The 12,120-nt window shown below is 44.7% G+C and overlaps 1 protein-coding gene across 2 annotated transcripts in view; it reads left to right on the top strand.

The window, feature by feature from the left end:
- Positions 1 to 5,619: 5,619 nt before the first annotated feature.
- Positions 5,620 to 12,120, top strand: part of Clspn (claspin) — a 35,263-nt gene continuing 28,762 nt past the window's right edge. For both annotated transcript variants that reach the window (XM_050155863.1, XM_050155855.1), the window contains exons 1-4: positions 5,620 to 5,754; positions 7,607 to 7,715; positions 8,476 to 8,912; positions 11,396 to 11,557. In XM_050155863.1, coding sequence (XP_050011820.1) covers positions 5,731 to 5,754; positions 7,607 to 7,715; positions 8,476 to 8,912; positions 11,396 to 11,557 — 732 coding nt within the window. In that variant the 5' untranslated portion in view covers positions 5,620 to 5,730. The remainder of the gene's footprint in view (positions 5,755 to 7,606; positions 7,716 to 8,475; positions 8,913 to 11,395; positions 11,558 to 12,120) is intronic.

The following is a 12,120-nucleotide window of genomic DNA, read 5'->3' as shown; positions in this document are numbered from 1 at the left end:
TTTTTTTTTTGGGGGGGGTTTTTTTTGGGGGGGGGGGAAGGGTTTCTCTGTGAAGCTTTGGAGCCTGTCCTGGAGCTAGCTCGGTAGACCAGGCTGGTCTCTAACTCACAGAGATCCACCTGCCTCTGCCTCCCACGTGCTGGGATTAAAGGCGTGCGCCACCATCGCCTGGACAGCATTTTTCTTTATTGACTTGGTTTTCTCTTGGAACTGGAGAGAAAGTGCTTGCCAACTAGACTCAGGACCTGAGTTCGATTCCTGGACATGATAGAAGGGCAAAACCAATTTCCACATGGCCACTACACACACACATGCATACACATGCTTGTGTGCATGCCAAAATTCTTTTTTAAACATTTGATCTGTAAAGCAGAAGTCTTTTCCTTTAGGTCTCAGGTATACTTAGCATCCTCTAAAATCATGTCATTTGTTATTTTTCTTTTCTTTTTCCCTTTGGTTTTTCGAGACAGGGTTTCCTAGCTTTTCTGGAACTCACTCCGTAGACCAGGCTGGCCTCAAACTCACAGAGATTCATCGGCCTCTGTCTCCCGAGTGCTGGGATTAAAGGCGTGCACCACCACCGCCCGGCCATTTGTTATTTTTCTTCTAGGCACTTATTTATTTATTTACTTATTAATTTATTTGTCTATTTATTGTCAGCTACAAAAATGTAATCTCTGTAAGAGCAGAGACTTTATAGCAAACAACAGCCGTTTGTTCGTCCACAATTTTGTAACCTGACTGGACTCAGCTGGCCAGGCCCCTGGTTTTCCTTTGCTCACTTAAATGGTTCATTCACCTGGAGGCCCACTGGGTCTGGATGACCCAAAAGAATCATCCTCAGCCACCAAATGTTCCCTAATCCGCTGCTTTGTGTGTATAATTTATCCCCAAAGAAAGGTGACACAAGTTAGTGGATATTCAGGCTCAGATAACACTGTGGATTCTTAGAGAGTTGGGTTTAACCTTTCTGTCTTATTCACTCGCTGTCTCTTTTTCTGTCATAGTCACCCACTCTTCTCAAACCTTTGTGTCCTTCCTACCTCCACACCTTTGCTCATCCTGTTTCCCCTGCCTAAAATATTCCCCTCCTCTTCCGCTCTACCTATCTGAGCGTTTCTCATTGACATTTAACAAACTTGGCCTCACCCACCAAATGCCAATCAAGTCTGAGTCATGAAGAAAGCCATGAGAGATCTCTGGTTGGTGCCATCCTTTGGGCCTATGGTGGGCACAGTGTTCTATTCTGTCCAGTACCACCTCTTGTTTTATGAAAACACTCCAACTATATTGTAAGCAAAGGAATTGCCATATTCTTGTGAGGCTCTGTCTTTCTCAGTACACTTTAGTTAGCTGACATGTCTGAAAGGGGCTGGGCCTTAATCAATCAATAGAGCAGGTACTGGGATTAAACAGGCTGTAGCAACAGACCAGCAACCCTTTGTCATTCTGTGGCAGAATCCTTTCCCTCAAGCACACATAGATAAGATACCTAGATAATAGTCCCTACATTGATTGAGGTTTATATGACCAAAGTATACATATATATGATTAGCTATTCTATAATGATATATGGGAATATATACAGAATATATGTCCTGTCTATATATACATAGACATTTAAAAGCTGTAGTTTATTTACATATGTGAGTATGCACATGTGTGTACAGGGGCCAATGGAAGACAAAAGAGGATGTCAGATCACCTAAAGCTGGAGTTATAGGCAGTTGTGAGCCACCTGATGTGGGTGTTGGGAACAGATTTCTGGTCTTCTATAAGAGCAGAGAGTGCTCTTAGCTGCTAAGCCATCTCTCAAGCCCAGGCTGATACATTTGATTGATCAAGTGCTGGGGTTACTAATGTCTCAATACATTTTCTTTGCACTGACCTAAAAACACCCGAGAAAATTGAATCCAGCCAGGACGGAGAAATTTCTGCTCTATGTATTTTCTTGGGTAGGGAACCAGGAAAGAAATGGAGTAGTGAAGACACTATGTGAGTAGAACACAAAAAAAAACTGCTAAGCAGAGCTTCTTCTTAATGCTGGGATAGCAAGTGTGCCACCACGCCCAGTTATTGTGTCGCTAAGGATGGGATCCAGGGCCTCGGGTTCACTAGGCAAGTAACTCAGCAACTGAGCTACATTTCAAATCCCCCTTTTCTTTGTTCTCTCTGTCTGTCCCTTTCTCCTCCTTCCCCTGGCCGCAAGCTTAAAATCCTCCTTCCCCACACCTCCTGAGAGATGGGTGAATTTTTAATTAGTGACATGCATTCTTAGTTTCAATGGAGAGTATCACGGCCCCGTCACCACCAACCCGGAAATGTGGACATCACTGGGGTCACCCTGACTCTCCCTCACCCTCAAGGTTAATCATCGACCAAGCACTATTAATTTTGTCTCTTTTTTTCCAATCCATCCTTCTCTTTCATTGTTACTACCATTGACCTAAATCAAGTTCCCGTATCTCCCGGAGACAACAGGTCTTTCTGCTGCCAGTATAATCCCCTTTTAATTCATTTCCCACACACTGCTGGGGTTATCTGTCTCAGGCACATATTTGACTGTACCACTCTCCTTAACGACTTCCACCTCCACTCCTCAACTGCCCAGTTCATTCTGTTTAAATTCTGAGTAGAACATTCCAGAAGTTTTGACCCCTCCTCCCACCCTCCATACACCCTGTGCTTGAGCCCTAGTGACCTACTTTCAGTTCCTTGAACACAACATGCTTTATCCAGCCCGTGTACGAACACGGAATGCTGTCTCCTCTTTGCGCCAGCCTGGGGAACTAACTCGTCTTTGAAATGCAGTTGGTGAGTCATTTCCCCTGCCTTGCCCCAGCCATCCTAAGCCACCAGCTATAGCTGTCTCTCCCCCCCCCCTAGTTCCCCACAATCTCTTGCGCACATTTACATATTGCATATACTTGCTTGCTTGCCTGTCTCCAACAGCAGTGGGAGGCTCTCTGAGAACACACTGCCTTTTATGTGTCTTTGCATTCTTCGTGTCTAACATAGGCTTCTTAAAAAGGAGCTTGGGGTTTGTTGAATGAACAGGTGACTGCTTTATAGGTTCTTGAGGTTGGACAAAACTGTGGCACAGGAGCCTCTACCCAGAAAGCATGCTGGCTCACCTCGAAGAAAGGCCCCGGTCATTTTCTGCTCTTAGTCTGACATTTTGATCATTCAGTCAACTATTAAGCAACTATTATGCTTCAGTTCTTGCATGACCTTTTTTTTTTTTTTTTCCTTTTTGATTAGGAGGTATGGTAAGCAAGGAAGCCGGATGCAACCTCTAACAAGGACATTCTCAAGAGCTTTAAAGCTGTTTAAAATTGAAGTATGAATTTTTTTCTCTCAAGTCCTTTGCTGGATGATATAAATATGTCATTCTACCGCAGACAAGTTTAAATAACTCTTTGACAAACCTTACAGCGGCTCTCCTACTCGCACGCAACCCAAGCCTCCTCTAAGTGGCTGCAGATGAGAAATAGAGCCAGGGAGCCGGAAAGACGGCGCGGAGAGCGAGAGAGCTCACTTCCTTCGCCCACACCTGGGCATTTACAACTACCTGGAACTCCAGTTTTAGGAGATGAGGATCCCAGAGCCCACATGCTAGGAGGAGAAAATAGATCCCTGCAGATGGTTGTCAGTCTCTCACACAAGGGCACGTCCACCTAGTCCCCCAATTAAAACAAAAGTGGGGGGGGGATTAAATTAACATTAAAAAAAAGTAAACCGGGCAGTGGCCGCACACACCTTTAATCCCAGCACTTGAGAGGCAGAGACAGAGAGAGACAGAGAAAAACAGAGACAGAGACACATGTCTGAGACCTACCACTTGGTGGCAGCACTTCTCCAGAAATGAGGCCCCCTAGGCCTAGGCCTTTAAAATAAAGCAGTTCACAAACTCTACAGAATTGTAATAAACTGCGACATGATAGGCTATCTTTCATAAGAAGAAGAGAAAAAAGACCAAGAGAATGATCAGGGTGGGAGAACACTTATTTAGCATGGTGAGGTCCTGGCTTTGATCCCCTGTCCAACGGCAACAAAATGCAAAAGACTGAAAGATAGGATTTAGGCAACCGTTCAAACTTTTCTTAATCTTTGGCATCTGTTTTGTTTATCTTCCATGGAACAAATCGTAACAGAACACTTGACAATGACCTAAACATGTTAAGTTCTGTTTTTCTTGTATATGTGTATTCTCAGAATTTTTTATTTTTTGTGTGTATGCTGCATGTGAGTGAGCGGAACACACATGTGCCATAACATCCATGTGGAGATCAGATGGTAACTTTGGGGAGTCAGGTCTCTCCTTCCATTGTGGGTTCTAGGGCTAGAACTCTGGTCATCGGCCTCTGCAATAAGCGCCTTTTCCTGCTGGGCTATCCTGCTGGCCTAGAACTGACTTGGAAATATTCTGCGTGCTGAAGCAAAATCCAAAGTGCCTAACTTCTTGGGAGAGTAGACTAATGGATAAAAATAAGTTTTTACTCATTTTGATGTGCATGGGTGTTTTGCTTGAATGTGTGTCTGTGCTCTGTGTTTGTGTCTGTTGCCCATGGAGTCCAGAAAAGGATATCACATCCCCTGGAACTGGAGTTACAGACAGTTGCGAGCTGCCATGTGGGTGATAGGAATCAAACCTGGGTCCTCTGGAAGAGCAGGGTCTAGGGATGTGAGGCTTTCCGTGCTTAAATTGGAAAAGTCCTCAGCAAGCTGGGCCGAGTTGGTTGCCATACCAGTGGGGGTGGGGGGGCGAGGGAAGGGGAGGCGGTAATAAACTCTCAGCTTTCTCATTTCCCTGTGTTAGCTGGTCTCTTTACAAAAGCCTTGTAAGTAGTTTTACCACTAGCCTGACCATACAGAACCCAAAAGGCTGGGACTATGCAGTCCAGAAAGGTCAGTCTTAACTGCCCATAGAGCAGGGCAAAGAAAGGACAAAGAATCGAACAACAGAGGCAAGAACACAACTCTATAGGTTAGGATTGCTCCAGGAATGAACTGATGGAGAAAGCCTCCAATGGGATCTCAGGCTCCCTTATCAAAAACTCAGGTGTGGAGCCGGGCGACGGTGGCGCACGCCTTTAATCCCAGCACTCGGGAGGCAGAGGCAGGCGGATCTCTGTGAGTTCGAGACCAGCCTGGTCTACCGAGCTAGCTCCAGGACAGGCTNAAAAAAAAAAAAAAAAAAAAAAAAAAAAAAAAAAAAAAAAAAAAAAAAAAATCAGGTGTGGGACACCCCGGGGATATCTAGGGACGGACTTCTCCCTAGTTCACTTCCTGCCTGGAAGTTTCACGCCTCAAATTGCGCTTGGTACGACCCATGAAACACAAAGATCAAAAGTCCAAGGACACCATTTGCAATCTACCTTCTCTCCAAGCCATAGCGTCGGACCTCTTCGCACCGGGTACCCCCAGCCACCCCAAAGCCACTTCTAGATCTGGTTGACAACAGCAGCCGCGACCCGCCAAATCAACCCAAATTACATTTGGTGGGCCGGCTGGAGGCGCTTCCTGATTGGCAGGACGGTAGGGGGTGGGGCTTCGGAAGGAAATCCTCCCTCGGATTGGTGCAAACCCCCGAGGGTGGGAGCTGTAGTGCGTCTAGGCGCGAAAGCTCGAACACCGCTGCTGGGCTGGAGACGGCGGGAGCTGCCGCCGGCAAGTTGAAGTTACTGAGGACCGGTTTTCCCGGAGCCGCGCGGTACGGAGGCCGGAATCATGACCGGCGAAGTGGATTCTGAGGTGAGTTTAGGTTCCGGTCGGGGCTGTGAAGGGCGCTCGCTGAGGGCCAGGTATGACAGGGGACCCAGCGGGGCCCGAGAGCCGAGCCCGAAGGACTACAATTCCCGGCGTGCACCGCTCCCAGACCCCTGGAATGGGGAAGGGGGCCGGGGCCTGGGCCTCGCACGGGTCTCCTCCTGGCGTCTTCCCGCGCTCGGACCTTGAGGTTCCTGGTTCGGCGGCCCGAGCCGCTGTCGGCTCAGCCGGGTTCTCGGCTTGTCACGGCAGCCCGCCTTGCTCTTTGGCGCGTTTCCTGCCGCGCAAGCTCCTGTTTTACAGCATCCCCGGCAATAAGGAGGCCTTGGCCAGCCTAGCCCGGAGGATGTGGGGCGTGATTCGCTGTAAACACTGGGCGAGGGGAGTACGAAGTTGGAACTGGTCTGGAAGAGACCTGTGCGGGTTTCGGGCCAATAGTACTTCCCGCGCAGCGTCCCGCTGGTAGCTGACGGCTCACTGCTGGAATTTGGCCGTAGGAAACTGTTTCGGGATCTGTGTTCTTTTCTGGAGTCAGGACAAGGACGAGACAGTTGCCTTGGGAACAGATTTAATGGGGTACCAGAAAACCTAATCAACAAGCGAAAGCCATATTTTGACATAAAGTTTCCATGATTAGATACTGAGCAAAAATATCAGACTTAAATCAAGATGAGCTCTCATCCTGCACCGACCTGCCTTCTCACCTCACCTAAATCCAAAAAAAACCTTAGTTTCAATAAAATTATTTACAAAAGCAGGTGGCTGGCCTCATAAGCCATGCTTTTACTGACTCTTATTTTAAAAGAAAAGCCTGAAAGTAGGTGAAAGGATTACTAGACTAGGGACAGAGGAGCACCAGGGAGATGGGGAGGCAAAGTTAGAATGGCAGATGAACACAATTACTGCATGGTGTGTGTGTGTGTGTGTGTGTGTGTGTGTGTCACAGCGGGCCTGAGAAGGTGACTCGTGAGTAAAGGCACTTGTTGCCAAGCCTGACGACTTGACTCCATCCCTAGAACCCACCTGGTAGGAGAGAATAGACTTCTGCAGGTTGTCCTCTGACTTCCAAACTCCCTCTCCAAACATGCCCATGCAGACACAAAATGAATGATGTAATTTTTAAAAAAGAATTTAAAAGGGGGGCTGGAAAGATGGCTTATTACATAAGAGCACTTGCTGCTCTTCCAGAGGACCTGTGTTTGTTCCTGTCTCCCACATGGTGGCTCACAACCATCCCTAATTCCAGTTCGGCAGGATCCAGTGCCCTTTTCTGACCTTCATGGGTACCAAGCTTGCATACAGTGCCCCTACATGCATGCAGGAGAAATGCTCATACACATAAACTAAGTAAATTAAAAAATTTTAAAGGGTCTGGAGAGATGGCTCAGTGACTAAGAGCCCTTGCTGTTCTTTTGGAGAACCCTGGTTCAATCCCCAACATCCACATGAGGGCAGTCTGTAACTACAGTTTTAGGGGCTCTCACGCCCCCTTTTGGTTTCCACAGGCACTGCATGGATATGGTGCACGGACATATGCAGATGAAAACATAAAATAGTCTTTTCAATTTAAAAAAGGAAACAACACAATGAATCTGATTGGTGCAATTAGTGTGCTTAATAATTAAAAGTAAAGGAGTTGTTCACTTAGCATCCTGTAGCAATTAATGTCTGTTTTTGTTTGTTTATTGTTTTGGCCAGTGATTCTAAATGTCATCCCTTCATCAAACCATTGTGTTGGTTCTTTCCAGTTGCAGCAGGATGACCCCATGCTTTGTGGATCCACACATTCTCGGTGCGCGGTCTCCTTGTTAACGCAAAGTTTATTCTCATTTTCTAGGTTAACCTGGAAGTCAGTGATCTAAAATTCGCTTCACAAGAAGCAGCAGACAGTCCCATAGACAGTGGACAGGGCAGCTTTGAAACACTCGAGACCCTGAGTGAAAAAGGTTTGTAATATACCTACTATTAATCTTAGGAATAAAGTGTGGGATCCTGGGTTGTAAGCAGTTACAGTTTATTCCATTATTTTATTGACTTATTATATTGTTAGTGCCCCAACTTTATTATTTATTTTCTTTTTTACAGATAGAAAATAGCAGTGCTTACATAGATTTTTTTTAAATCTTTTTTTTAATATTTATTTATTTATTTATTTATTTATTTATTATGTATACAATATTCTGTCTGTGTGTATGCCTGCAGGCCAGAAGAGGGCACCAGACCTCATTACAGATGGTTGTGAGCCACCATGTGGTTGCTGGGAATTGAACTCAGGACCTTTGGAAGAGCAGGCAATGCTCTTAACCACTGAGCCATCTCTCCAGCCCCACATAGATTTTTTTTTAAAGGAATATCCATTTCTGTTATATAATTGAATAGATAAAATGTCTAATAATTACTACATTGCCTGGTTAAATCACATTCACTATAGAAAAAGGATTTCTAACACCTGCCAGGATGATTAGAACAGCTTCACACATTATAAAGTACATATAATTACACTTTTAGCAAGAGAGGTTTTGGCACAGGAAAAGACTTGTAGTGTATTTTTAGATATGCTTTGCTACAGCCAGTTCTTAATGTAGTTGTGTAATTCCACAAGGTGACATATCACATGTATAATTAAATATAATTTTCAGTAGCTAGGAAGAAGGCCAAATGATTGGGTATCTTCTTTTTAAAAAAAAAAAATTTTTTTCCCTCCAGATTCTGACGAAGAGATATTTGTGAGTAAGAAACCGAAGGGCAGGAAAGTGCTGCAGGACAGCGATTCGGAGGCTGAGGACACAGATGTGGCTCCAGAGGTGCCCACCTATGGCAGCGCGGAGAATAAAGAGAACTTGCACTCGGGAGAGAGCAGGAAGCACAAAAGCATCTCTAAGACTCTGGCCGACAGCGATGAGAGTAACCTGGAGGGAACTGTGTGTCAGGAGAGCCCTGGAACTCCAGAGACGCCTTCCTTAGAACTGAACCACCAGTCTGGACGCCCCACGGATCTCACCCCTGACAGAAAGCTAGCCAAAAACCTCTCCAGAGAAGGAGCTGAAGGAAAAGCAAAACTGAAATCCAAGAGAAGACTCGAGAGAGAGGAGAGAATGGTGGAAAAAATTCGGCGGCTGAAGAAGAAGGAGACAAAACATGAGGTGTGTCATGATTTTCTGAACTTTGTAATCCTTTTCGTTGTTGTTAATTTTGAGATGGTCTCACCATGTAGCCCTGGCTATCCTGGAACTCACTCTGTAGACCAGGCTAGACTTTGGCTCACAGAGATCCGCCTGCCTCTGCCTCCTGAACGCTGGGATTAAAGGCGTGTGCCACCAAGCCCAGCAATCATTTTTCTGAACTTTATAATGCAGTCTTTATTCAAGGTTCTTCTAAAATATATTTTTACTGGACATGTAATTGTACATACTTAGGGGTTCTGTGATATTTCAGTGCACGTGTGCAGCATGTAAGGATCAGATCAGAACAACTGGCAAACCCATCACCTCAAGCAGCTGGCCTTTCTTTATGTTGGGCACATTAAAAATTCTGTCCATTGGTTATGTTGAAATATTGAGTTGATGCTTGTCAACCAATAGTTATCTTACTGTGTTGTAGGGCCTTAAGAGTTATTCTTGAGGGCTGGAGAGATGGCTCAGCAGTTAAGAGCACTGGCTGCTCTTCCAGAGGACCCTGTCAATTCCCAGCACCCACACGGCTGCTCAGAACTGTGTGTAACTCCAGTTCTAGGGGACCTGACACCCTCACACACATACGTGCAAGCAAAACACCAATGCACATAAAATAAACAAATTACTAACAAAAGAGAGTTATTCTTATTCATCCACACTCCTATACCCACTGACGGTTATCTCTATAACCAACCCATTCATCCAAGGCCCCGCCATTCTAATTCTCACACTTTTTTTTTTCTTTTAATGTGTATGTGTTTGTGCCTGTGTAAGTTCATGTACACCATGTGGATGGTGCAGGTGCCTGTAGAGGTCAGAGGTGTCAGATCCTCTGGAGCTGGAGTTAAAGTCAGCCGGACGCCACCAGAGAAGGGTATTGGGAACTGAATCTGGGTCCTCTTTAACAGCAGCAAGCGCTCTTAACTGCTGAACTGTCTTCCAGCCCAAAATCAACTTCTTAATATCCACATATAAGTGGGAACATGTGCTCTTTCTTTTTCTAGTTTAACATAATGTCCTTGTCTTAGTTGGGGATTCTATTGCTGTGAGAGATACCATGAGCACGACAACTCTTAGAGAAAAAAACCTTTTAATTGAGGTGGCTGGCTTACAGTTCAGAGGTTCGGTCCATTGTCATGGTGAGGAGCAGGCAGACGTGGTGCTGGAGAGGCAGCTGGGAGTGCTACATCTTGTAGGCAACAGGAAGTCGACTGTGACACTGGGCTGCATCCTGAGCACAGGAAACTTCAAAGCCTACACCTACAGTGACACACTTCCTCCAGCAAAGCCACCCTTTCTAGTAGTGCCACTCCCTATGAGGTTACGGTGGCCAATTACATTCAAACTTCCTCAGTCCTCTGAGTCCCATCAACATTGCTGCAAATGACAGAATTTCTTTCATTTTTTTTTTTTTAATTCCATATTTCGAGACAGGGTTTCTCTGTGAAACAGCCCTGGCTATTCTGGAACTCACTCTGTAGACCAGGCTGGTCTCGAACTCACAGAGACTTCTCCCTCCCAAGTGCTAGGATTAAAGACAAACGCCGCCACCACCCAGCAGAATTTACTTATTTATTTATTTATTTATTTATTTATTTATTTATTTATTTTTGTTTTTCGAGACAGGGTTTCTCTGTGGTTTTGGAGCCTGTCCTGGAACTAGCTCTTGTAGACCAGGCTGGTCTCGAACTCACAGAGATCCGCCTGCCTCTGCCTCCCGAGTGCTGGGATTAAAGGCTTGCGCCACCACCGCCCGGCAGAATTTTATTTTTTAAGTGTGAACAATATACCCTTATGTATGTATGAATATTTCATGTTTGTGTTTGTTGAAGTACATTTTAAAGAATAATTAGGTTTTATTTTTTTAAGGTAGATTAATGTTTTAAAATGTAGGTTTTAGTTCCTAATACTGTTTCCGTACACAAATTGTAGTTTTATATTGACGGCTTTGCATAAGGTGGAATGGTTTTATAATTTAGAATTATTGATCTTCTTTGCCATTATGGATACATGAAGGATACTTCTGTATAGATGGGTTTCTGGTTTCTTGGTGTGTTCTTGTAGTAATTCTTTGTTACTGCTCCTCTGATGAAACTGACTTCAAAGGGAAGATTTTTGAAAAACACAGAATCAATCAAAAGTTCCATTTGTTAGCGGGAGGCGATACACACCTTTAATTCCAGCACTCTGCAAGCAGAGGCAGGCGGATGGATCTCTGTGAGTTTGAGGCCAGCCTGGTCTACAGAGGAAGTTCTAGGGCAGCCAGAGCTGTTACACAAATCACAGCTTGGATTTCAAAGGCTAATTGTAGGTTAGGACTCATTAAGAATGTTCTAGGTGCGCTATTTTGTCTGTTGATGAACGGTGGGGTTTGTTGTCTGTTTCAGATTGCCACATGATGTGAAATGTTAGACTTTAAAATGACGAGGTTGTGCCTTCTCTTTATTACCCAGGAAAGCGTTGCAGACCAGCCGCTTAATGACAGTGGCTGTCTTCTTGAAGACAGTGATCTTTTTGAAACAGGTTTGGAAGAAGAGAACGACTCTCCAATGGAAGATGAAGAGTCATTAGAGTCGATAAGGGCAGCCGTGAAGAACAAAATGAAAAATCACAAGGCAAGTGAAGAGCCACCCCAGCCTAGCCCACCTCCTCAAACCTTTGCTTTGTGTTTGAGTTACTGTTGCAACTTTCATTTTTTAACTTAATTTCTAAAAGATTTGTTTTTATGTATGTGGGTTTTTGCTTGCATATATGTCTATGTACCACATGCATACAATGCCCAAGGAAGCTAGAAGGGGGCATTGGATGTCCTAGAGCATGAGTTTCAGGTGGTTGTGAGCTGCCTTGTGGGTACTGGGAGTCAAATCGTGGTCCTCTGCACTTTGGCTCTGTGGGCTATGACACAAGTGTTAGGAACTGAATAAATGCTCTTAACTGCCGGGTTAACATTTCCAGTCCCCATAAAAGAGGCATTGTTTTTTCAGTTCCCTAGATATCATTTCCCTTCTTAGGAAATAAGTGAATAAAAAAATTAAGATTCTGATTCCAATTGTATCTAACTGTTTTCTAAGCACAGTAGGAAAAGTTTCTAACTGGTAATTATTAACTTAAGAGTAAAGTAGTATGATGTAGTAAGAAACATCCTTTCACCAGCCTGTTGGTTGTGTTATCCCAGCTA

Source organism: Alexandromys fortis, unplaced genomic scaffold (assembly GCF_014885135.2).
Source record: "Alexandromys fortis isolate MF-2015 unplaced genomic scaffold, M_Fortis_MF-2015_v1.1 scaffold_26, whole genome shotgun sequence".
Classification (NCBI taxonomy): Eukaryota; Metazoa; Chordata; class Mammalia; order Rodentia; family Cricetidae; genus Alexandromys; species Alexandromys fortis.
This window is presented reverse-complemented; position numbering and strand designations above follow the sequence as displayed.